Source organism: Astatotilapia calliptera, chromosome 14 (assembly GCF_900246225.1).
Source record: "Astatotilapia calliptera chromosome 14, fAstCal1.2, whole genome shotgun sequence".
Taxonomy (NCBI): domain Eukaryota; kingdom Metazoa; phylum Chordata; class Actinopteri; order Cichliformes; family Cichlidae; genus Astatotilapia; species Astatotilapia calliptera.
This window is the reverse complement of record NC_039315.1, coordinates 38,909,922-38,937,106: the sequence shown is the minus strand read 5'-3', so window position 1 is coordinate 38,937,106 and position 27,185 is coordinate 38,909,922. Positions and strand designations below refer to the sequence as shown.

Genomic DNA, 27,185 nt, shown 5'->3' with positions numbered 1-27,185 from the left:
CACAAGGTTTAAAACTACTTATAAACACACACACAAAGTAACTCCACCAGAGTGCCTATTTCAGGTCACTTTTGCCGGTCCAAGCCCGGGTAAAGGAGCAGGGTTGGAATTGTGACATTAAAAAAAACAATAATTGCTAAAATAAATTTAATTTGTAGTTCTAAATAAACTCTAAATGCATTTAGGACGTTTTTTTACTTACTTTATGTCTCTTCCACGATGTTATTTCTCTCTCCAACAACATAGGTTACAATTAGATTAGCATGACCAATTATGCAAATTAGGCGATGACGTCATTTAGCGACTTCTAGCGACTTTTAGGACAACCAATAGCGATTTTCCTTACTGAGGAGTTGGCAACACTGGTTCAAGCCTTTTACCACAAACTTAGTCACTGCTCGGTGACATTCGTCTATCCTGGCCTGAAAGGAGACGCTACCGGTAGACTGCAGCGAGAACTGCCAGCATCTGAGCCAGACTCTGTGTGTCTCTCTTATCATGGTCACCTAAATGCACAGTAATGGCAGGTTTTGTAATAAGGCAGATCGTGCTAACATAATATGCACTGTTAGTTGATTATTTACCTGCCGCATTAACGGGAGAGGATGTGCAAACGTTACCGCTGCTGCTGGGTTGAGATTCACGAGTCTGGAGCGGAATTAAAAACATGACATTCATTTAAGGTTATCACGTGTTTTGTGAGAAAATGCTTTTGCATATTCGTAGTGTTTCCTCCCTTAAATTAAGTATCTACTTTGCAAGTATTGCAAGTTGCCCTGTTGTCATCCGTTCTCGTAAACTTTTGAGCCGCTTACGCGCCGTGTTTCCTGCCAGGTAAATGACGCTCCGCAACGTGGTGACGTCATTCGGGGCGACTGGAATCGATAAGGGAATCGTTTGCAAAAATGTCAAACAATTCCAAGGAATTGAAACAGTGGGAACCGGTTCTCAACAAGAACCGGTTTTCGATACCCATCCCTATTGCCAGGCCTCCATTACTCCTGGGCTTTTGAAGATGGGCTTTAGTCAATCAGGGGCATTTGGCTCTCCATATATAAAATGATATAGTTGAATCTAAAGAATCAAAGAAAGATTTGGGGATAAAAATTGGTATTTATTGGAAGAAAGAGAAAAATTAAGGGAGTACATTTTGATTGAGTTAATTCTTCCCACCAGAGAAGTAGAGAGAGGGGACCATTGTGCCAGGTGCTGTTCTGTATTATTTAATAAATAAAGGAAGTTCACTTTGAAGAGACAGTTATGCTTCCTTGTAACTTTTATACCTAGATATGTAAATTGATTTTGTGCTATTTTAAAGGGGAGAGTTAGAGCTGGGCGATAGAACGATAATGATATGTATCGCGATATAACTTTTACTCGATAGAGAAATTAAGCTATCGCGATAGACCTCGCCGCTCTTGTCCTCTTAAAAAAAAAAAAAAAAAAAAAAAGGTCAGCCAATCCAAATTAAGCAGCGCAGAACCGAACCAATCACAGCCGCAGCGTCACGTCGCGTGACTTGTTACGTACAGCACAAGTGCCAAGCCGCACGTGTGTTTGTTTGGGAAGCAGCCAGCGGGTAATGGAGGAAATGAGTGTGCCGACTAGAAAAATCAACCGAGCGTGACCGAAGAGAAAACAGATGATGGTTCCAATGCCAGAGAGATTGTCGAACGGAAGAGCCATAGAAGTTCCGTAGTGTGAAGGTATTTCGGCTAGTTCAAGTCTGACAAAAAACAGAGTAGCGTGCACTGTAAATTGTGCCGAAAGCAAGTCTGGAAATACAATAAACTGGTGCATGCGTCACACTGTGCGCCACGTTATTGTTTCGGTGAAATGAATTTCTACAATACTGTTACTGTTAATTCTACTCTCTGCAGTGTTTAAATGCTTACATATACACACAGTTACTGTCCCTCCACACATACGACTCGGTTCTGCTTCTATGCCCCAGCTTTGTTTACTTTTTCCCACCGAGGCTTCTAGACTTCTGATTGGCCAACATTTCTGCACGGTTAGGAATCTAGCGCCACCTGCTGCTTTGGCATGTTCATAGCAGCGTTTTCCTTCATTTCTGCCTTTATGTGTGGACGAGATTATTTTTTAAAACGAAAACGGAAAATCTCCGTTTTCAAAAATACCCGTGTACGCGTGGACGTAGCCTCAGTCTCTGACTGGAAGCGCTAATTCGTCATTCGGCTTTTGTCAGACTAAAGTAACTGTTACAACTGTTTGAAAAGCTCAGCTATACAACAAGGAGAGATTGAGAATTTCCTTTTAGTTCTCAGTTTATTTGATATTGACAAAAGTTAGTCAGTTTTGTCTGTTCTTCTGTAAAACAAACTAAGATTTATTTTTAGAATTAATATTTTGTTTCTAAGTGGAATTGACAATTTAGTCTGTTTCGTTTGTTCTATTTTGAAACTTAAACGCTTTAGCGGCTGCCTTTTGTGTAGTTTGCAATATTTGCCTTTATTTATCTGAAAAAGTCTCATGTTCCTTAAGTACATCTACCCTGTTGAACTTATTATGGGAAATAAATATTTAAAAACAAGCTGCTGATTATTTCACATTTTACTTGTGAGCAACGGCACATTTAAATCTTACAAATATAGTTATTTGGCTTATATCGTGATAGATATCGTTATCGCCTGAAATGAAAAAAACATATCGTGATATGAAAAAATCTCATATCGCCCAGCTCTAGGGAGAGTAGAATAGTCATACACTGGTGCTCCTCCATCCACAGGAAATAACTCACTTTTATGCAGGCTAAGTTTTTATCCTGAAAACTGACCAAACTGATTAGTTTCCCTCTTCTCTGGGCTTCTCAGTTAAGAAGGTTCTTTATCTGGTACCAATGAAGGTGTATGGTTTCGGGGTGCAGTCTCTGTCCTGGGGCCGGCTGGGAGAGACGAGAGAAGTTGCATGTGGCAGCATTGATGAAAAATAATTAGAGTCTTTATTGTTGTAATTACTCCATGTGCTGAAGTGAATGTAACACCTGCAGCATCAGCCTCATATATAAAGCCACAATAAGCAACAAATCAAATCTCGGCTATGTGCCTGGGATGACCTTCATAATAGGCAGTTAGACACGCAGTTAGGCACGCACGCAGGCAGGCAGGCAGGCAGGCAGCTGAGATGACACCAACTAGAGCAGCATGTGTGGTTGAGCAGTGGGGCAAGTGATTGAACTGTGGCAATGGTTGGGGGAGTGAATGGCAGAGCTGTCTAGAAGACTGGAAGGCCGGGGCTCCTATTTTTACCTTTTAGCAGCCTCCTATCACAACAGCTGTCCCCGTCAACTCTTGTCTGTACACCAACAGGAATAGCCAGCCTATCATAGTGCTCCCTCTCTTGTCAGCCCTGCCGTTTCAATCTCTACTTTGTATGTCTCTGGCTGGTCTTTCAGATCTATTCCTCTTTACCCAGTTACTGATTTGGTCTGTTGTTTGAGGACTACTATAATACAGAAGTTGTGGGACTGCTTCATTTACAGGTAGAATTATTTATACTAACTTCTTTTTTTTTTTTTTTTACAACAAGTGGTTTTTGTCCTGCTGAATATATATGACAAGAATGGGGCCTTGAGGCTCTACAGCCATTGCCACTATTTATGGCTAGAGATGGACAAGGGGGGGCTTTGCCAACTGAAAGTAGCATTACACAATACAACTTCCTTGGTTCTTGTTGTAGTCCACATTTTTCTGCTCAGATGTTGGTCAGTAAGTGGTCCCAGTTAACTTACTTTACATTTATGTTTTCTTGGAAAGAATGGAAACTTATCAGCTTGTGGCAGATATGGTGTATACATTATGAAAATAATGTTATGATAGATTTTTACATTCACATTGATTCACATTGTCTATAAATTATACAGGATGAATGAAGCTGTGATGTTCTCACCTCCAAACTTCACTGTTGGTATAGTGTTTTTGGTGTCATCTGCAATTTTTTTTGACCTCCAATCATGGTTGCATTATGGCATCCAAATATTCAGTTTTGGTCTCATCTGACCAAACCATATTCTCCCAGTATTTCACAGGCTTGATGAAATGTTGTTTAGCAGATTTTAAACGTGTTTCAACATGCTTTTTCTTGAGCAATGGAATCTGACCACAAGTGATTTTTGGCCCTTTGACAACCCTTCTAATAATTCCTTTCACTCCTCTGTCTGAAATCTTGTGGGGAGCACCTGGCCATGGCCAGTTTATGGTGGTTTATGGTTTATGGAAACGTTTTTTTATGCATTTTCCATCAAGCTAGCGGATCATCTTCTCTGTCTATGACCCCCTTGCTGAGATAACAGTCCATTTCTATCTGCACCTTCTCCTCCAGTGTGCAATTTAACAATTAGTTCGCCCATGTTTGGACTTCTTCTGTGTTCTAAACGCGGAAATCAGTCCGTGGATGATTACATTGCTCTGCCCATCAAAAAGTCTGCGCATGCGTGAATATATTGCCTATCGTTAGTTATTGGACTGACGATTGTCCGTTGGAAAATATTTACATATTGCCCAACCTTAGCCCCAACAGTGCTCACTGGAATCGTCCAGTGCCAATAGTATGCTTGGAAACAATAAGGTTGTGAAGGTCTTGCGAGAGCTCATTGGTTTTACAATCATGAAAAGTTTCTTGTGCGGCACCTTGGTTTTCATAGGCCATCAGTTGAGACTGAACCAGCTGATATTAATTTGCACAAAATGGCAGGATTGCTTTCTAATTACCGATGAATTTTAATGCCTTTTTGCACCTCTCTTTCTTGATGTGTTCAGTACTATGTAATAATAGATTGGATGGGTCGTTACCAACATCTGGTGATAATTTCATATCAATAGCACCTTGATTAGTGACATAGTCAGTACTTATTTTTACCTGCTGTGTATGTTACAATCATTATAGTAGTATAGTACTATGATACGTGACATTGTGATACACCATTCTAATTTGATATTTTATATTATGACACAGTGCTCAATTTAACTGTCAAATGTATATGATTGTGAGATTTACATAAAACATTTGTATACACCACATAGATGTTGGCACTCACAATGTCCTTGGCAATGCTTATGGAAACTTTATCAAGATTAGCCCACTTGTGTAGGATGAGTTACTTTTGATTTTGTATAGTTGTTTTTACAAAAAATGTTTACATTTCTTAGAATAAGCTCTAATTTTGTGCTCATTCTTTGTTTTTCTCAGTGCTTTGTCATTAAAAACAAAACGTTACTTGCGCTGAAAATTCAGTGCGTCCTGGTGTGTGAAGAAGTTTCTCTTAACTGTGTGTAATCTTCCTTTCCTAGCTTTCCTCCACCTCCTTCACCTGCTTTCATCTCACCCATCACAGCCCATGACAGCAGATCAGCCAACATGGCATTTTCATCTCGTTTTTCGTTCTGGGAACAAAAGGGAAGTCTTGTTTAGATGTTTAGTAGAGCACATTAGTGTGATGGGACTACTATGGTGTACTAACATCTCTATGTTTGGATTTGTGTGGCATTTGGTGTGGCACCCCACTTCAGATTTTAATGGCTTTCACTTATTTTATGTTATACTTAACTAACGCAATTTAAAATGCAGTAAGTGCATTGGTTTCAGCTCTTGAAATAGTAAGACAATTTTTACAGCACATTATTGCACATTTTATTGCACTGAAATAAAAATATTTTCATGCAAAAGATGGCTCTCAGAATATGTGCATGTTTTGTAATTAGCATGGTGTGCAATGGATCTAAGCTATAAGATTTTGATTTGGTTTCCTGTTCAACACATTTAGATTAAAGAAGAGAACAAGCCAGCAAACAAAAGTGTAAGTAAACAATGGCATTAATTAGAGTTTCTGGGTCTCATTTTAGAATCGTCTTGGTTCTTGACATTTAAAATCCAGTGTTTTAGCATGGTCTTTGTATTTATATTTCAGTTTGAAGTGTTAGGATGACACATTTTATGGCAAATACCCTGTATATATTGCCATCATCTATTTCTTTGTTGTTTTTTAGGTTAAATCTGTGAATATATATTAAAAACAAAATGTTTTGTTTATAGCACTATTCCTGAAATATTTGTGGCAATATATTTTAAAGCAAATGTAAAGCTTTCTGAATTATTTAAACTACAATTAAAGATAGTAAAAAATGTAATTAGTGAATAAAAAAGTGAGAAAAGAAATAAACACATTTAAAAAATTTAAAATTAAAATTAAAAAATTCTAAGTTTGTTGTTGCATTAGTTAGTTGTAATAACAATATGCAAAGGTTCTTTTCAAAAGTATAGAATGTTCAAAACAGTGTAAAACACAGAAATGCTACAGATTGTTAATAAAAAATATATAAAACATTTCCATAAATAACTACTTTGACTTTAATCTGTCACTGACTGTGGCAGACATGGCATGTCTGGAACACATCACTCAAGAGGTGCCTAGGAACCATCCTAGTGAGATGCCCAAATTCTTCAGCTGGCTCCTTTTGATGTAAAATGGCTCTACTCTGAGTGTATACATATTCTCATTCTTTCAGTTATTACCTAAAGCTTGTGGCCATAGGTGAGTGTAGGGATGTAGAGCTCATGTAGATCTACTGGTCAATCACACAGCTTTGGTTTCCTGTCAACAGTACAGACCAGTTCATTGTCTGTATCACTGTGATTGTGGCCCAGATCCGTTTCCCCTTCCCCCCGCTTGTGAACATGTCCCTAAGAGACTTAAACAACTATACTTGGGTCAACAACTGTCTGAGGCCCTTTTGAAAACCATGGTCTCAGACTTAAAAGTGTTTCATCAGGCCACCCCTGATGAAGTCGACAGAAAATCATATCATCTGCAGAAAGATGGAAGAACCTGAGACCACTAAATTGGAGGCATACCACCACTTGGCTATGCCTACAAATTCTATCCATAAACATCTCCAGAAAACATCTGTCTTGAATATCCTCAAGAGGATAAGAGCTCGCCCAGAATTCCGTGCAAAATGCATTGTTCCTCATGAAACTTCTCCCACACCTGAATTTTATATCAGCCACTGCAAGAGCCACACTCCACATGGACTGCTGGTACCTGTCAGCTGCTTCCCGAGTACTACAGGAAAACCAAATTCGACAAGACTCCTGCTTCAGCTTGACGCCACCTTGGTGTCCAGCATGTAGTTCAGGGATTACTACTTTGACAGGCACCAACCACCTTGTAGCTGCAGGTCTATGCATCTGCCTCAGTAATGGGTACTCGGTATGCCAGGTCTGTCCAGTGTCCAAGACATGCACCTGCGTGCTACACTTTCTAATACCCCACCCTGTGACTCCAAGAAGGCTGGGTATTTTGAAAACTTGTTTGGCACATAAAGGGCAGTGATAGTCAGGACACTTTCCCCATCATCCACCAGGATGAGAAAGTCTTGACCAGGAACAAACCCTAACTTACATGCACCAAATTGTGAGATACAAGTATCCTGACCCCTGCTCTCAGCCTCACCACGGCTTCTCATATAGTGCTTTTTTTACTCTACTTCAGTAGAAGTAGAGTAAAAAACTCAAAGCACTTCACTCAAAGCACTTCATAGACACACTTTTTTTCTACATCTAAGTGCTTTCCAGCCACCCCCGGTCTCCAGAAGACTGGTTCAAGAGCCCACACTGTGTGTTGAGACAAACTCGACTATATCTACCTAGTATCTCTCAAACCCAACCACTCAGGCTTCTTTCCTAACAGACAAGTGATGTTCCATGCCCCAAGTGGTAGTTTCAACAGCTGGGGGTTAGACCACCAGGGTCTCTTCTCTTTCATGATGCTTGACACACATTGCAGTTGAAAACGTTCTTAATTATTATCATTATCTAAACATCTAGGCTTATCTCTTTCCTAATATATAATAACTGGAATACTCATTCGCATCAGCATATATTTGAACTTAATGCCACAAAGTTTTGGTTTTAACTCATTCCATAGTAGGTAAATCCCTGTAGTGTACTGGATTAATCATGCTAACATGCTTTAACTGATAGTTGGCAACTAGCACTTTCCCAAAACCTTGAGGTGGACGGCTAGACACCTTGTTCCAGGAGAGCAAATATGTCATTATAGATAGACCTTTGGACCTGATGGAGCATGCTAACTTATTTTATATAGAACAGAAACTCTCAAACTGATTGCTTTGGGATGATTACATGTTCTTATACACCCTTTTAGTGTTAAAATTAGTACCATGTCTAGCAAAATGGAGCTGTGATGTTTGCTGAACCTGTCCTGAAAGCCTTTGATTTCTTAGGGATATTCTGGTTGGTAGCCTGCTTTTAGGCATTGGATTTCTAGGCTAAATTCAAAGTCATTGGAAGCTCCAATATTGCATTACGTTGTAGGGTTAAAGGAATATCTGTTCTTCTCTGTTACTAGTCTTCATAAAATTCATTGTAACACACCAACATTTTTATTCTTTGACAGAATAAGACATAATGCTTGGATGTTCATTACTTGTCTACATTCATGTAATTGCTTTCTTTTCTCTGTGAGTAGTCAGACAGTGATGGGATTCCCGGCCGAGCCAAGTCAGTACCAGCTCTAGATCCTGGCAGGGGTTTATTGAGGGCAAAAAGTCCTACTGCAGAGTCAGTTGCCAGGATCAGGAGTCCTTCCCCACCAAAAGTCAGGACACCCATAAAAGTCCAAGGGCACTTCAAAAGTCCTGAGCCACCATCAACGACGGCGGCACAACTTAAAAGTCCTGAACCTCCACAAATTCCTCGGAAGCTTGAACCAGATTTGAGTGAGCAAGAACAAAATGGCGTGGTGGGAAAAAGCACAGTCAATGGTACTGCCAATGGTATCATCAGCCTTCCAGGCACCAGCACCAACCAAATGGCTACCACTGATGACCAGGGTTACACACGTAAGAAAGTAGTAAAGGTTGTTCGTCGTGTTGTCAGGAAGGTTTTACCCTCAGAAGATGAGATCAATGTACCAGCAAAGAAATCTGACAAAGTTACAGAAGTAGGCAAGCCTGCTACTGACACAATCAAAGTAGCAGCAGCAGCAACCTCAGTGTCCCAAACCCAAGTGATGCCAGGATTCTCGTTTAAACATGATGTCATTAAAACAGAAGACAAAGATGATATTTCAAGAGGCTTAACAAGCCTTATGGTCAGAGGCAGAACAAGGGAGCGCTTTCCAAGAATATTTCAGGATAACCGACCAGAAAAAATGGAGTTAGACAAGATAAGTGAGAAGATGGATGAAAAACTTGACTTGAAGGAGACAACAAAGGAGCAGAATGAAGTTAAAGCCAAGCCAGAGTTGCAGGATGTTAAACACAAATCCAGCAGCTCTTCTCCAGTTACAAAGGAAACAACATCTTCTCTGGTTTCTGTTAACCCTGCTAACAAAGCAACTGTGGGCTCAGCTTCAGATTCTTCCAAATCTCCTCATTCCCGGCCTTTATCTTTCACACCAGTTATGGGCTTCATCCCAGCTCCTGACTTTATACCTGAACCCCAATCATGTTTCACTGCATCAACTTCTGTGAACCCTAATCCTCCCCAGCCCAGTGTTGGTCCACTGTCTTCTACACCTATAGGAATTGTTTCTATCCAGAAACCTACTGTTAGTCAAAAAGAGGTACAGTCTAACACTTGGCATGTCGTCTTGACTTTTGGGACATGGTGTTGTTGATGTTGGGTGCATAGCATTTAAAATGCATGTTTGGAGTGAAAGAGCACTGTAGTGTTTGCTAATAGTGTTTGCACCACATTTATGTGTAATGTTAGTGTTCACAGTGGCTAGACTCAGCCACTTTTAAAAAGCTGTGGAAGACAAATGAGCAGAAGAAATTGCAACACACAAGGAAATGGTTTACTTGGAGTCTCTTGAGCTAATTGCCAGTAGATGATGAAGTCACTAATTAGTAATTAGTCAATTGACTTAATGTACAGTTGTTCAGTTGTTTGACATTTTATATTGAAAAACTGTTGGTCATTTTCTTTGTACCTTTTGTTTTTGGGCATTCAACAAGGGCTCTTTTATGAATACCCTGCTTCTAATCAGCTTAGCAACAGGTGGTGTTATATTTGGAAATATTAATATTATATCCAACCAGTATTTCTCATTCTTGTAATCATTAAACCACAAGCACTTGTGTACGTCCTCAGCTTAGTCATTTCTACAGAATGCTGGGGTCGCTGTCAGAATTGTATGTTCTTTAGCGGCTATGTAAACTCCTATGGTTTTAAATACACTTGCTAGTTTTGAGGTTTATGACTCTTGAATCATTTTTGTGATTAAGTCTGCCAATGAACAAGGAGGACAGTTTCAGTTTTTAACCTTTAACATATCACATAGCAGAATGTATTTGATAATAAGCCTTGTTTGCAAAGATGGAGTGTCAGCAAAGACATTTTTCAAACAGGGAACTTTGGTAGCCTGACATGACTAGCATCACCAGGTAGAGCCAGTTACTGCAATGCTGCTTTGTGGAAAAGCAACTGAAAGAAAAAACATTATATTTGAAAACGATGCTGCCACAGACAAGTACACTAACTGGTCTGCTGCCTGTTTCTCTCTTTATTTTCTCTTTAGCGCTCTTAATGTTTTTCACACATTCTGTTTGGTTTGTTCCAGATTGTGTACTGCCAATTTTAGTAATACACTGTGTTACTCTGTTACACTGTTTTTACACAGTTTTTTTAACCTCCTAAGACCCGAACTCTTTCATGGCACTTTCATGGCAATTTTAATTTCCTCTTTGCTATTTGGGATGATTGGGACCTCATGAATGTAAAAACAAAGAATTTTCTTTTTACCTGATTTTGCTCTACAAGGGCTGGATATCCACATATGACATTTGTTTTAAATTTCGATAGAACAGTGGCAGTATAATGTCCTCATAAGAGATAGCAGGCCCTTATGGAGCAGCATGTTTTATTGTGGTCTAGACAACCCAAAATGTGATGTCCACATATGTGGATGCTCAGTCCTAGGAGGTTAAAGCATACGTACTGTTTGAAGCAGAAGCTATTTATATATTACTACTACTACCACTACTACCTATTTAGTGCTACTACAGAACTACTAAACATGGTGTTTTTGAAATGGATTCCATGGTAACCCAAACTGCTTATGCTGTTGATACAATCAGTGTATGTGTTTGAGTCTCCTGTGGGAAACATTAGTGAAGTCAGTGAGGATATCTGATGTACTTGTTTATTTTTTAAAGATGACTAAACATAACTAAAATACATATCCATCTGCTGAGGACATTTCTGTTTGTGTCTAATTGTGGGCTTTGCTTCATCTGTGTCAGTGTGCTCAGATTCAGTATTTTGCTGCTTTGACCTGTAGGAGGCACCGGTCAGTCCAACTGAGGAAGCTCAGCGACGCCTGATGAAGATCTTTGGCGTCCCTGTAAATAAACAGATAATATTGCCTTTGAATTTTCCGTGTTTGTACATGTACACATCAAAAAAATCTAACCAGCATTATTCACTTCCCCCATGGTCTAAAGCAGTTTGACGATTAGGCAAGTTAAAGCACCGATGTAAAGGGGTGGCTCTTTTTACACTTCACATTTGTGCATGTGGCAATAACACAGTGTGCTGGTATGAAGCAACTGGTGGTGAAAACTGTCATGCCATGTAAAGTAAGGGACGGTTAACCCTGTAGCAAAAAAGTAAAGAGCCCATTATTGCTGTCATAATTTCGTAAATGCCAGGTGTTACCTCTACATATAGTGTGCTGGCACAGGAGTACAGCAGTTTTCTTGAGAAAGTCTCAAGCTGTTGCAACATCTCCTTCTTTATAATCTGAAGCCCTGTGATCCTCTGCACTGATATCTCATTGAAATGGCAGTAAAAACTGACACAATCATGTCTTCAGCCTGGCTGTGCAACCGGTAAAAGGCTCCAAAAAAAGCATAGAGATGCTTCAAGTGGTGCTCCCATTGATTATTGATTATTTACTGCTTTGCCAGTGGCGTCATTGAGTCAGTGGTGTTAAAGAGAAAAACTGTTTCACCAAAGGGAATTCAGAATAGCTGAAATGGTTGATTTAAAGTCATGAAACAGCTTAGTTTAAAAACAGCTGTTTTTAAAAGTTGCTCTCTGAAAGCTGCTAAATTTATTCAGTTAAATTCTGTTTTTTTTATTTATCACCAAAAACTATGATGCAACGGTTGTTGTGATTAACTGGTCTAATGTTACATAGTCTTGCATCTCCACACCCTGCCCACTCAGTCACTTTGGTAAACTCCACTTATGTGCCAGCTAATAGAAAATATTCCCCTAAAGACAGCGAGACAGTACCATGACGACATGGAAGTTTTTTTTATCTCTCCTGTTCATATTGAATTCTGGATCTTTGATGAAATGTTAATTAACCTTCAAATACACTCTTGCAGTTATAACGATCTGTGTTGCACAAGGTCAGGTTAAGTTAAGCAATGGAAACTAAGTCTGTCAGCAGGGTTTGGAAAAAATCAGCAAATTCTGAGCTTTAGCTAACTAGTTCTGTTTTTTCTTGTGCTGTAGTCTTTTTTAACATCTCAGAAATGTTCCCCTTCCTTTCTAATTTAATAATAACTTCACCAAAGCTCTTAGCATACATCACTATGTATCACATTGATCATCATTCCACTCTCACAATTTTTTTGCAGCAGTTTCCCTTACTACTGTGTTGCTCATTACCCTGACAATAAAAACTTGTACTTTATTAAAATTATATTTCAGAACTGGAAAAATTACTGGAAACCTTGAAAATTGGGCTGCCCTGATGAACATGAATTGGGCCCACATTTCTTCTTGACTTCTGATGCAATGTCAAATTCTGTTACCTTTAAATTCAGTCATTTTGCTGGAGCTGCTAGAGCTGTGGACACTACAGAAACACCCACTTATGGATTTTGTTATAGACTTGACAGGTTTCAGAGAGAGTTCTGCTTAAGACATTCCTGTGGAATGAAGCTCAAATTATATCTCGCTAGTTAGTTTTGTAGCACATTCCCTTTCATGAGTGATATAACCAACTTCTCACAATTAGCCAATAACTGGATATGTTTGAACTGACTACATTCTCATTAGATAGGGGAATTATTTCAATGCCATGGTTACTCATTGTAAAGCCATTTTCCCTTTTCCATTGCCACTCAAATGTTCATGCACTTCTTGTTGCTTTCATGGGCTGTATCCCAATTCAGGGTCTGCAGCCTTAAAGTACGCAGCCTCAACGATCCTCAAGGGCCGCGTACTCAAAGGCCGCTAAGGCCGGAAGTGCGAGGCTTGTGAAATGGGACGGTCTAGCCTCCGTTGCGCTGCCCAGGTTGCCTAGCAACCATGATACTAACAGCTGGAAACATTTCATACAGCTTTGTTTGACAGAAACGAAGGAGAAAATCTTTTGTTCATTTGTTTGTTTGTTTCTACATGAGCTTTGATCATTCTCTATAAGATGAAGCTCAGCTTTTGAACGGCGTATATTTTAAAGTAAAGGCTTTAAAACCAAGTTAGTACAAACTTCACTAATGTCACATAACTTTGCCGACATGTGGCCAACAGTAATGTTTTAATGTTCTTCGTTATTAAGCATTTCCACATAAATAAGTGACATAATATTCATCACTTAGTTTACTAAGTTACTCTTCGGGCGCCCCTCAGCTGCCGTTTTTTTTCGGCAAAATTATCCACACCCACCGCCGCGCTATGCATTCTGGGATATGTTGGGCCATGAAGTCCACACCGCCACATCCTTAAAATTCAGGGAAATGAAGGATGCATTTGAGGGCCGCATTTCGAGCAGCCTCGAATTGGGACAGCCTTCGTCGCGTCGCTGTGACGTAATCGGCCTTTAAGGCTGCAGACCCTGAATTGGGATACAGCCATGTTCTGCAATATTTTCATCTGAATTTCCATGTTGACTGTGTCTTCTGTGTTTTTCCCCTCATTCCCTGTCTTTCTCTCCATGCTTTACTCACACTGCTTTTGCTGGTTGTCTCTGTGGCTAGCTGGAGCCAGCAGTCAGTGTTTCATCTTCTGTTGAGGCGCTCGTGTCTGCACCCCTGCAGGCTCAGGGCACCCTCCATGCACCACAGACCTGCATTTCCCTGGGGCTCCTATCTGGAATTTGTACTCATTTGACATGTGAGAATGTAAGGCCCAAAATCCTTTTAATTTCCTCAATTTCCCCCATTTGAAGTATTGTATTGAACTAAATTGAATTGAATTTTATTTCTGTAGTGCCAAATCACAACAACAGTTGCTTCAAGGTGCTGTTGACAGTTAAACTCCACGAAACTCCACATACGCTTAATATGTTTGGTTTGTTAGAGCCCCCCCTCCCCCCTCCCTCCCTCCCTCTCTCTCTGTCTCTTATATTAAAAAGAAGGCAAACCCAAATTATAACATGTTAAGAAACAAATAAGGCCATTTTGAAGAACAATAGGCTGGAAAAGTGAGTGGTACTAAATACAAAAATCCAATAACTGGTCTCCTCAGTTTGCAGACACTTGTAGAATGAGCCTGTAAACAGTGGTAACCTTTACCCTGTCCTACATTTTTTTTGACCTATTGCCATCAAGTTCAAAATGACCTCAATTCTTTCCTTAAAAGAGTAGATTTTCTCAGTTTCAACATGTGATGTGTTTTCTGTGTTCTGCTGTACTTCTGCTATTGTACAGCATCCCAACATTTTTGGAATCAGAGTTGTATTTCAGGCTTTCAAGGACTTTTTCTTACAATATAGTGTTAGTCCTTCAATTCAGGCATGCTAAACTGGATAAAGTCTTTCTAAAGATGAGAGCAGCTAAGACATTATACAGGGATGCTAAAGTGATATAATAACCTGCAGATAGTTGGATATTAGGTTGGGTTATTAAATTAATAATTTCCAGAATTGTCAACATATTCACAGAGTGGTATGTGTGGCACATGGGGGGTTGGGCAGGGAGTTCCTACTTGGCACGTGTTTTTTAGTAAATGCAATCATGAAAGAGCTTGTTATGAAAATAAGTTCTAATCATCTATTTGGGATTTTTTGGTTTTAAGCAGATAAAAAAGTTAATTTAAATACATGAAGCAGTGAGGAGGCTGTCACTTGCAGCCTTCATCACAGATTGTTTGACAACTGTGTTCACTAATTTGTCATGAGCACAGAACTCCAGGGCTTTCTCATTGATGGCTGGCTGAAGTGGCCAGTAGCCTATAACCTATTGCTCAGCCTTCATATACTAATCAAATTTCCTTGTTCTTTATCGGTATAAAAAGTCTGAACTTCACTGTTGGCATTTTCAGTTTTCTTCCCATTGTATTGTCATGACGTACACCGTGGGTGCGTCTACTAAAAATCTCAGATGAGTTTGAATATCGGTCAAGTTTTCTAAACATCTTGCGAATGCAATAACTCAAGAAGGAATTCATCTAGGATTTTCAGATTGATACCATAGGTGCATCAACAAAATCATGGACGAGGTTGAATCTCAGTGATCTCAACCTAAAGGTCAGAGTAAGTTTTCTGTGAATGTGGTAACTTGAGAACAAGGTGATGTAGGATTATGAAATTGGTAAATGGATCGGGTCTTGATAGTGTTTTTTTTTTTTTGCTCTGAGCACTCAAAGCACTTTACACTACTTTCATCATTCACCTATTCCCACCCATTCACACAAGCACTTTTTTCTTCGCTCTTTCTATGGAAGTGCTTTCTATCAAAGGCAATGTCTTTAGAGTCTTTATGAATGAAGCTTTTTTGCTGTCATATAATCATCATGTTTTAGTGACCTGTGAAACTTTCAAAATGTAACATTCAAGCAGTACTTTTAATCGATGATCATGCATAGTGAGTAGACTTAATTTCTCTTTCTCATATATTCTGGATATGTAGAGCATCTGTTGCAGTGACATTGTCTACAGCTGAGCAGATGATGTTTCATTATATCTGTGTATTTGTTTGTATATGTCTGTCTGTTTTAACATATATTGCTTATGTATAACTGTGACCTTTAACCTTCTCATGCTGGCAAAATCACCAGGGATCAGTAGAAGAGGATCTTATTGCTCTCCAAGCATCTCATGCTGCAGCTAAGCAATCCCAGGTGTGGACTGCACTATGCCTGAGTGTGACAAAATCACCAGCTCATCCCTTGTGTTGTGCTGCATTGTGCTCGTGCTTGCAAAGTGCAGTGTTCCCTATTCATGTTTCCTGTTAAAATGTAGTAAAATGTAAGAAGTCATCAATAGGAACACCCTAGTTTTTTTTGTGCTTGTTTCCAGTTTACTTTGTTTTACACTTTCATTCTTGGTTCCTTATGTGTTTGTGTTCTTTTATGTTGTTATGAATATTGGGCTGAACCAAGCTGCTCTCTGGCATTTTAGATACCAGGGGTTGCTACTGAACTGCCGTTTGACAAACGCAAATGTCCTCACACATTCTTCATACAAGCCTGATCAGTCAATCACATGATCATTATTTTGAAAAGCTTTAATTGCATCCTTTCAGCATGTCCTGATATCTCACTGGAAATTCAAATGGTTTAAAAAAAAAACACATGTTGCTGTGAGTGGTCCACAGGTATAATTTCCCCTGCTGTCCTCTAATTCTGACCTTTGTCCTTTTTAGGTGAAGACTGAGGAACAGATTGCAGCAGAGCAGGCCTGGTATGAATCAGATAAAGTATGGCTTGTCCACAAGGATGGCTTTTCCCTGGGTGAGTCTGGCTTATCTTTTTGAAAATGTTCTTACGGTGGCATCACATTTTTCCCCATTCCATTGCCTTTTATTGGTCTTTTATAAAAAGCTACATAGTTACTTGCTACTAAATGTGTTTTTTAATATATCTACACGAGGTGTGTACGTAATATTTTACTGCAAAAAATCTGTTATTTTGCATTAACTTAATTTGTCCGGTTACTTTAGAGCCCCTGAAATGAAGGGATTGTGTTAAAAATGCTCTAGTTCCTCACATTTTTATGCAATCTTATCCAAAATTAGAAAAAGTTGTCTCTGTCCAAATATTTATGGACCTAACTGTGTCATTGGATGGTGAAAAGAGTACTTAAATTACTTAAGTAGCTCCTGAATCCCCTTTAAATGCATCCTATAGTGGAAGAAGAAGCTGGAAAAAAAGGGGGCATCTCTCACATCCTTGTGGCTGTCACTGAGGGAGTTAACGCGTCGTTTGAAGCTTTGTAAGATCACAAAAGACGCAGGAATAAGTGGCAGGATTTAAGAGTGTAATAACGGACTGAAACAGAAGATGGCAGCATTGCATGTACAAGGATGCCAGCTACCGTTAAACCCCGAAGAAGAAGAAGAAGCAGCTGTGTCCCAGAATTCATAGCGCAGCCCAGCTCAGTTTCCAACAATGGCGGCAGCTAGTTAGTTTTAATGTTACTCTTATTATTCTTTCTGGGTCACAAAATAAACGTTTAACATATTTTCAGGCGAGAATGTAGCTGTTTAAACCTCAAATATCTGCTCAGTTTATCAGGACACCACATATTTTCAAAAGCGCTCCGACGTTTTCGGAGACGTCTGTTACCCACTAGCTCGTTAGCGAGCCGGGGGCTAGGTCACTAGCGCCGTGAGAACACCGGACTCCCCGCAAATCGTTTTCAAACCCACCGCCGTCTTTCGCTACTCAGGTTAAATATATATGAGTCACTTAGTTAAATAACTCTCTGACTGCACGACATCTGGGGTGATTGAGATTTACCCTAGGTTTGAATGCTCGTGATCAGGGGTGTCAAACATGTGGCCCACGGGCCACATCTAGCCTGCAATAAAAATATATTCGGCCCACAAGATAATTTCATGTGTAAGTTAATAATGACATGTTGGTATGTGGAGCTGAATCTTCAGCTGTGCTGGGAATCCATGCAGGCAGAGGCGCGACTTTACTTTGATTGGCACATCAAGCAGTCAATCACATGCAAAGACAAACTGGGATCATACCATTATGTGAAAGAAGGAAGAGGGGAAGACATCCTGAAGACAGCAAGTGTAGTGGTACAGGCCAGGTAGAGAAAAAGTGAAGAAAAGGAGCAAAAACATAAAATAAGCAGCAACTGGCTGCACTTCAATGATACTGGAGACTGCAAAGCTGAGTGCAGAATTTATCACATCTTTCCATTGCACATGACAAACGGTGTCCAGGCTTTAAACCTCATATCCTCCCTAGTAGTATCAAATCCATGAAAATAAGGCTTTTACACTGAATAAAAAACACTGAAAAAATTGCTAAATTGAAGAAGACTAAATTTACAGTTCAGTTTCAAATTCTACATAAAATAAACTACACACAGTGTCTTTGAATGGCAGAAATGGACAAATGTGTGCATGTAGTACAGAGCCATGGCTCAGTGTCTGAGTTTTGCTGACCGATTTTTTTCTTCTTCTTTGTAACAGCAGTTTTTTTCTTTATCATGTAGAAAAACTGTTAAATATGTAATTTCTTTACACTGACAGAATGATGAGTTAAGGTCAAAGTGGGCCGTAGGTGCTCCACGATGTAAAATGAGTTCGACACCCCTGCTGTAGATGTTTTGGGGCTGTCAGCCTGCTTTTGCAACATTATGTTGAAGTCATAGAAAGTGCCTGTGGAGTAGTTGTGATGATGTGGTTTTGTTGGCTTCACTGAGCAATGATTTTCAGTTTGCACTGAGAAAAGTGTGTTGTTCTTATCCCCATCTGTTTGCAGCAGCTCAGCATATGCATTCTACAGCTTAACACTTAACACTGCACATATTTGCATATTTGAAATTAAAATTTTAGAACCTCCTAGCTGTGAAGTGTTTTTCATTGGGATTAAATGTGTTAATTAGCTATAAAAATAATTTTATTGGATGATAAAGTCTTTAAAATGGAAATAAAAAAATCCACACTGCTGGTCTTTAGAGTTTTAGATGGCAAAGTCATGCATTTTTCCTTTTGTTATTCTCTTTAATTATCCACTTAAACTATAGAGATCAGTAGAATTGAGCACTTCAGTCAGGCAAAAACTAAAGTGTTTACTGTCTTATCTCTGGCCAGCCACCGTGATAAAGACAGAAACTGGCTCTCTGCCAGAGGGCAAGGTAAGAATCAAAATGGAGCATGACGGGACTGTACTGGATGTGGATGAAGACGACATTGAAAAGGTGAGTAGGTGACTTCCGACCCTGTTCATCTAAATTCAATTCAATTCAATTTAATTCAATCCAGCTTTATTTATATAGTGCCAAATCACAACATTTGCCTCAAGGTGCTTTATATGTTAAGGTAAAGACGCTACAATAATATAGAGAAAACCCCAACAATCAGATGGGCCTCTATGATCAAGCGCTTTTGCAACAGTGGGAAGGAAAAACTCCCTTTTATAGGGTGGAACCAGGCTCAGGGAGGGGCGACCATCTCCTGCGACCGGTTGGGGTGAGGGGAGGACGATGAACTAGGTTTTCAGTATCTCTCTGAGACAGGTTGTTTCTAATTTTAGAGATATTGTACAAATGGAAGAAATCAGTCCTCCATGTTTTGTTCTGTTTTCATGTGCATTGAAGGACACATCCTGGTCAAAAATGCCTACCCCAGGGAGGCAAGTATAATGTAAAGAGAAATGGTCCTAGCACAGAATTCTGTGGAACTTCATAATTAACCTTAATGTATGAAGAGGACTGATGTTCTAGCTTTATAGAGGGCTTTTTTCTTTCAAAAAGAACAACAAACTATGTTTTTTAAATTAGTAGGACACCTTTTCCTTTTAGACTTTTACCAGGGAGTCAATTACTTCTGATTTGAGGCTTTCTTTGTCAGAGGAGCTACAATCTCAAGAATCGTACGCAGTGAAGATGTAAAACTATTAGGAAGATAATTGACCTCTGTGGGAGTAGAGTTCAGGGGGCTACTTTGCCTTGGCTTATGGCACTAAAGAAGATAACAGTGCAGGATTTGTATTGTAGTTAAACTTAATTATAGCACTTTCAGATATACATTTACTGCAATGCATATAAAGGTCTAAGTTTGTCACTTTCACTTCTGGGATATTATAAACAATAATACCCATAAATTAAAGTAGATTATTAGATTAGATTGTTATGATCGCATCGAAGGATCCACAGTACAAAACTTTCATATCAAATCACACTGTATCACAGAACAACAATGTGCATATTAATTATGTAAGCCTGTGGTAAACTGATGGCTAAAACATTTTTTTTGTTGCTGACACATTAAATTTGGACATTCAAGCACGTTTGTTGTTGTGACTTAGCGCTGTATAAATGAAATTGAACTGAATTTAATAAACGATTCATATTCCAAGTAAAACATTGTTATATAAATTATTATTTATATAGCATAAAGTTTTTTTTAAGTCCAATAAAGCAAAAAAAGCTAGCTTGAAGCTAGCTATCATTAGCAGCCCATGCACATGATGAAGGAGGTCCACTCAGTGTGTACGAGAGACTCAGAGGCAGAGAATCAGTTTGTCACAGACGGCCACAGAGGATACTACCAGCTCACGGGAATGCTGGAATAGGTGTAGGTAAGGTCAGATGGGACTGTTGGGAAGTTTGGCAGACGCACACTACTGGCTGTCTAAAGTTACTTTCTTGCTCACAGCACTTATAGTACTTCTAAAATCTATACAAATAATTTCAGTGGAGCACAGTAGCTTTGTTATTACCGTAATTCTGAGAGCAAGGATCTAAACATCAGTGCCCTGAAGAAAAAAAGACAGTTATTTATTTATTTATGCATTATTTTTATAAGTATACTTTGAGAAAGGAAGGAAATCGAACATCTGCCAGTTCATACTGATTGTTTAGACATTTCATGAGCAACTTACGGCAGGTGCTTGAGACCAGATGTAACTGACTAAATAGTTTATTAGAATACGAAACTATCACATTTGGTAAATTTGATTTTAAAATGACTGTGTAATAAAATAGGATGGGAAGTGATTAATCAATGAATGAGTACAGCTCTTCTGTCATTTTATGATTGCTCTCTCTATGTGTAGGCCAACCCTCCATCATACGACAGATCAGAAGACCTAGCTTCACTACTCTATTTGAATGAATCCAGTGTAATGCACTGCCTGAGGCAACGCTATGGAGGGAACCTCATCCATACCTATGCTGGACCCAACATGGTGGTCATCAACCCTCTCAGCATGCCCTCCATGTACTCGGAGAAGGTAAGCTCAAGACTAATGAGCAAGGCCAGCCAAATTAATGGATTGCATTTATATATAGTGCATTAATGCCGGTTGTTTGTGAAAGAAAGTGTAGCTGTTTAGTTTAGTGTAGCAGTGTAATGATCACTTCGAGGGTTTGGAGGTGCTTTATGCTACAGCTAACTCTTCATTAGTCTCTCTTTATTTTTGTGCTTGTACATGTTTTAATCTCATATTCTGTTCCTGCTCACAAGGTGATGAACATGTTTAAAGGCTGCCGGCGTGAGGATTCAGCTCCTCACATTTACTCTGTGGCCCAGTCGGCCTACCGCAACCTGCTCACCACCCGACAGGATCAGTCCATTGTGCTGCTGGGCAGGTCTGGTAGCGGCAAAACCACCAACTGTCAGCATCTTGTCCAGTACCTGGTCTGCATTGCTGGCAGCACAGGAAAAATCTTCTCTGGTGAGTTTGTCCACAAAAGACAGGGGTAGGTGGACTACAAACCTCAAATATCTTATATTGGAATTTTACATGGTTTCTCAGGATTCTCAACCTAGTTAGAAAGAATTAAATATTAATTCATAATAATTAATAAACAAAATCATCATCTGATAAGTTCTCTTTTTTAAGTTTAACTGAAAAAAGAGAACTTATCACATGATGATTTTGTTTTTTAAGAATAAATGCTCAGGTTTGAATTTGAGCACAGGATAGCTTACACTGTCCAAGCCAGAACATCACAGCTGTACTGGTTTCAGTCTTTTGTTTTGCACAATCCTTATTCTCTACAACTTTTGAAATTAAGTATTACAGATGATAAAATCAGATAATTTTTAAGTGCTTTTTCTTCAATTACTAAATAGAAATAATTAACTAAACACAAGTAGGCTCAAATCCTGTTACTGACAGTGTGAGCCAGAGGTTTTTACACCAACAAGGATATGTAAGACAGACAGGCTGCGGTTTGAGTCAGGGCCTGGTTTGAGGACATATATAACATGTATAACAGTTATACACTGAAATGTCAGTATTGTCAGTGTCAGTGTAGCCAGTCCACACAATTTTCATCAGGTCTTTGTTTATAAAAGTATAATAAGATTTGGACAATGAGAATTATTAACAGGTAGAACAGAATTATGGGTTCTTTGTGAAACATTGATTGCTAGTTTGCAATGAATCATCAAATGATGGGACATCTTATCGTTTTGGTGACACAGCTGAGAAGTGGCAGGCAGTCTACACCATACTGGAGGCCTTTGGGAACAGCTCTACCACCATAAACACAAATGCCAGCCACTTCTCTCATGTTGTTTCCTTGGACTTTGACCAAGCTGGGCAGGTGGCCTCTGCCTCCATCCAGGTAACAAACACAAGTGCGCGCACACAGCTGATTAGCTTGTACTGTACCCTTTTTACAAAACTCTCTTTACTTCTTAGACAATGTTGTTGGAGAAACTGAGGGTGAGCAGACGACCTGAGGGGGAATCCACCTTCAACGTTTTTTACTACATGATGGCTGGAGCCGACAGCAGTCTCAGGTGACTAGTTGAGCCCTTTTTTGTACTGTTTAGTAACGTAGAGATTTTCTTTTGTTTTTTAAAAATAAAAAAATGATTTGATTTGGAAGAATTGTAGCGTTACAATAGGTTTTTCACAGTCTTTGTCATATTATTTCTTGATGTTTGCTTTCTTGACAAGTTTTCGTCACCTATTCTCTGTTTGCTATGGATAGGCATGTCTGGAAATTTCTGGACAGTGGCATAATATTCACTGTTTCACTGCTGTATGGCAGTGCAGTTGCATTGAAACGAAATTGTCAACAATCAGTATCACTGATTTTTTCAGTCATTGTATCATGGGAGCATATGTTACTTTAAAACCTGTATATACCTTACAGCATGAATGTACAGGCTCTTAATTCTATAGGCCACCCATTCCCAAAGTCAACAATCCTGTGGCCCACTTAAAACCCAGAAAATCCCTTGTGGTCCACCCACAATAACCAAAATACAAGAGGATGTGATGTATTTCCTTGAAATTTTTAGTCAAAACACAAACAATGCATGCTGTTGATTAAACTTTCTAATGCTTTGTAGCGTGTTAGGGCCTCCCACTGGGACCAAAACCTAGATACAGTGTCTGAAGAAACAAAACATAATAGCAATTTAACATTTTATGGTAATCAGGTGCCAATCAGGCAGCAGCATTGGTAGAGAAGATTTGGCAGGTTTTTCATGGGGGTAACCCATATACTCGATGCACAAATGCATTTTTCTTACAAATGTGGCAATGCTTACGGGGAAATAAACAGACTTTCCAGTGGTGTAATATTTATAGCTTTTTTTCTTTGTTACAACAAAGAAAAGAATCGACCAAACACTGATTTCGTTACTTTTTTAGGTAGCAAGTGTACATTCTGTGCTCGAAGTCTAAAAATGGGCAAGCTTAAGGATTTGAGTAAATTGTTGTCACTAGACGACTGCAGTTCTTGTGAGGTGTTCCTGGTTGACAGTCGTCAGTATCTATCAAATGTAGTACTTGGAAGGAACTGTAGTGAACATTGATCCTGTGATTTGCGTCATTGCGTTCTGTTTTTAATTACATTTAACAAATCTTCTCAACTTTTTTAGAATTGGGGTTTTACACTAAATATCTTTGCTAAGTCAGCAATTAAATTAGAAAGCTGTCTTAAAAGAAAATCATTGTCACATAATATGGATATTCTTCTGATATAACAAAAATACAACTACTCACATCAAGCTTACACATTTGTCTGGCACTGAGGAGCTTATGTTTCTAGTGTCTTTCCTCTCCTCCAGGACGGAGCTGCACTTTAACCACCTGGCTGAGAACAGTGCTTTTGGGATCCTGCCACAGACTAAGGTAATCACAGTAGATGGTAGATGTTAATAAAATGTGTGGATGAAAGCAACTGTTTATTGCAAAATTCCAGACTCCCTGCAGGGTTCAGTAAAGTTTGATTTGATCTGCTTCAGCCTGAAGACAAGCAGCGATCCTTGCAGCAGTTCACCAAGCTGCAGGCAGCCATGAAGGTGCTGGGCATCTCCAGTGAAGAGCAGAAAGCCCTCTGGCTTATCCTCGGTGCCATTTACCACTTGGGGGCAGCGGGCGCGACTAAAGGTAGGAACTCCCTTCCTCGTTGATTTTAAGTACATCAGATCTTGACTAGGGAGATGGTGTGATTATAGGGGAATAGGAGAAGATGTAATAAAAGGATAGCGTACAAATAGAAATCTACAGTGTATCACCAACTGCCACACCCGTCAGAAAAACAACCATACAGCAACTAGAACCCAAAAAATAAAAAAATGCACAGATATATTCTTCTTGTAGGGGTTGTGCAGTGTGTGAGTGTGAGAGAGAGTGTCCAGTGTGAGTGTAAGTGTTTAAGTGTCTTTGTCACTAAATGAACTTGAAAATGAGGGTAGGGGAAAATGGGCTCCAGGTGCCCAAGAACTGCCTGGCAGAGACCCCCCCAACACGGAAGACGTGTAAGCCATTCCAGACCACCAAGGGAGTGGGTCAACAACCATGTCAGAACAGCGAACCACACGCCCTGGAACCAACAAGTATGCCCAGGGAGGGGCAGCAGCATCCAGCAAGGAGCACTAGGGAGGGTGAACCTCTTTCCTCCAAGACCATATCTCACAGGAGCCAAGCCCCAGCAAGCCCCAGACCCAGCCATGCACACACACACACAAACACATGGACCAGATTGTCATGGTCAAAGATCTGACCACCCTCATAACGTCTGGGTACTGACCAGTAAAATAAGGTTGTGAATACAAGCAGCTAAAAGGAATTTCCTCTGTAGGGAGGCTCGGCTGTATCTTAGACTTAAAGTTAGGAGCTTAGACATCTGGAGAAAGATTGTAGTAGAGCCACTGGCAGTGTTGGGGAGTAATGGAATACATGTACCGCCGTTACGTATTTAAAATACAAAATATGAGTAACTGTATTCTGTTACAGTTACCGTTTAAAAAGGTGGTATTCAGAATACAGTTACTTTGTTGAAATAAAGGGATTACACGGCGGCCTTTTCCTGTTCCATATGTTAGGCTGTCCCCTCTCTATTTTTGGTAATTCCACGCCGGTGGAAACCCAAACAAAACACGCATTAAGAGGCTCAAATGCCTGGGTCTCAAGCCCATGTCACCTCTACTTGCGTCCCGCAAAATGACGTGACGAAATATTTAAATAAATTATTGTTCAAAAAATTATTTAATATGAAGGCAATACAGGCATAGCCCTAAAGAATGTAGCCTCATGGGCAGTGTAGCCCAGCTGTAAGTACGCTGTGTTCGTGTTTTCCTCTGAAACAATAAGCTCCGTTGGAGCAGCCTTTCAACGCCTCTCTCTGTCTCTCGCTAGCAAACTTGACCCAGGCAACAAAGTAAAGTTTTCAGCTATGAGCCCGACACGAACCCGACGTATTAGCCAGAGGTCGCTTTACTACGGTTCGGAGCTGTGGACCTGTTTTATATATGCACAGAATAGTTTTCTATACGAGATCACTGCAAAAAGTGCAGCCTTACCTAATGTCCACCTACTGTTACTCATTTTATATTAAGATTTAAAAATGTAGCTGGTATTGGTATGATGAGTAACCTTCAGTAATAGTAATAAATCACACAGCTATAGTACATTTATGTAGTTGTAAAAAGCATGATAATATATTAAATAATCCAAAGTATTCAGAATACGTTACTCTCATTGAGTAACGTAACGGAATACGTTACAAAATACATTTTGGGGCATGTAATCTGTAATCTGTAGTGGAATACACTTTAAAAGTAACCTTCCCAACACTGGCTATGTCCATGGTGCTGATGTAAGCTATAGGTGACGGTTTCTCTTTGTGTATAATATACACAATATATATGACAACATATATATACACTGTATATATATGTTGTCATATATATGATAACCATGTTCAGTGGAATCATAACAAAACACCCACATTTCTGTTTTGTAACGCAAAACAATTATAAATCTGAACAGAGACGGCGTCTGAGGTTGTGTTGATGCCCAAATTCTTTCATATTTATTCCTCTAAAGTAAGACAACTGTAGCCCTTTATAAGATTTATTTAATTAAACCCTTTATTAATGTTCTGGCTTGTGCGGCTCCCGTTACAAGCATGAAAGACACGTGCATATGAGAGGTGTCATCATCTCCTGTGAGACAAATTTAACAAAGATCTGTGACAAAACTCAGCGAGAAAACAATAAACTGGAAGTGTAAAAACACCTTTTTACTGTTCTTTGAGGTAAATCCCAACATTTATGATTTTCTGCAGCCTGTCCTGGTAGCTGCCATTCATAAGGATTATTTCTGCAGAAAAAGAATGACATGATGCATTAAATGCCCTCTTTTATGTGAGCAGAAGCAGATGCAGAAGAAGTTAACCACCGATGTGATAGCCATCTCTGTCATGGCCAGCTCTGACTGAGGTTTTAGGTTTTGTCGAAACCCTTAATGAAAACAAAAGCCAGTCTGTGCTGATCTTCCTATATACGCAAAAACTTTATTCTCAGTCAGAATAAAGAATAAAATTTACAGTAAGAGTAAACAGTCGACTTTTCAAAAGAAGTTAATGGTCTGTAGAAACGTCTGTGTTTGTTTGTGTGTCAATAAAAAAAGCGTGTAAATACATAAAGTGTTAAATACCGTTTTCACTGCTCCATTTTCACGGGAGAGAGTTCGGTAAGGGGATCCCACACTAAATCAGCAGTGAAAGTGTGCATATGCGTTCCACAAGCAGCTTGAGCTTTGTTCTGTCTTAGATAATCCACAAAGAATTTCATTCTATTTCACATTTTAGTCTGGATTATTAAAATGCAATGTCTTGTATAATCATTTTCAAAAGAAACTGATATGCGCAAAATCCATCGTTTTACGCGCGACTCCTTACATCGCCATGATTAGTTACATGGTCACAACAAAATTACGGCCTGTTTTGCACAACAAACAAACAAACAACAACAAAAAACTGAAGTGTCATCGTGTCCGTACTGCTGAATAAAATGCATATTTTC

General features: G+C 39.4%; 1 protein-coding gene across 11 annotated transcripts in view; it reads left to right on the top strand.

Annotated features, from left to right (window-relative positions):
- myo18ab (myosin XVIIIA b) overlaps positions 1-27,185 on the top strand; it is a 131,826-nt gene that overhangs the window by 25,482 nt on the left and 79,159 nt on the right. For 3 of the 11 annotated variants that reach the window (XM_026192028.1, XM_026192023.1, XM_026192027.1), the window contains 8 exons: positions 16,587-16,674; positions 18,999-19,105; positions 20,965-21,141; positions 21,375-21,585; positions 22,341-22,483; positions 22,561-22,661; positions 23,943-24,006; positions 24,120-24,264. In XM_026192028.1, the coding sequence (XP_026047813.1) occupies positions 16,587-16,674; positions 18,999-19,105; positions 20,965-21,141; positions 21,375-21,585; positions 22,341-22,483; positions 22,561-22,661; positions 23,943-24,006; positions 24,120-24,264 (1,036 nt within the window). Of the gene's footprint in view, positions 1-2,698; positions 3,503-5,309; positions 5,416-5,782; positions 5,816-8,509; positions 9,608-11,326; positions 11,390-13,979; positions 14,124-15,999; positions 16,063-16,586; positions 16,675-18,998; positions 19,106-20,964; positions 21,142-21,374; positions 21,586-22,340; positions 22,484-22,560; positions 22,662-23,942; positions 24,007-24,119; positions 24,265-27,185 lie in introns of those variants that run through there. The other 8 variants (XM_026192019.1, XM_026192020.1, XM_026192025.1 and 5 more) reach the window with 6 other exon arrangements.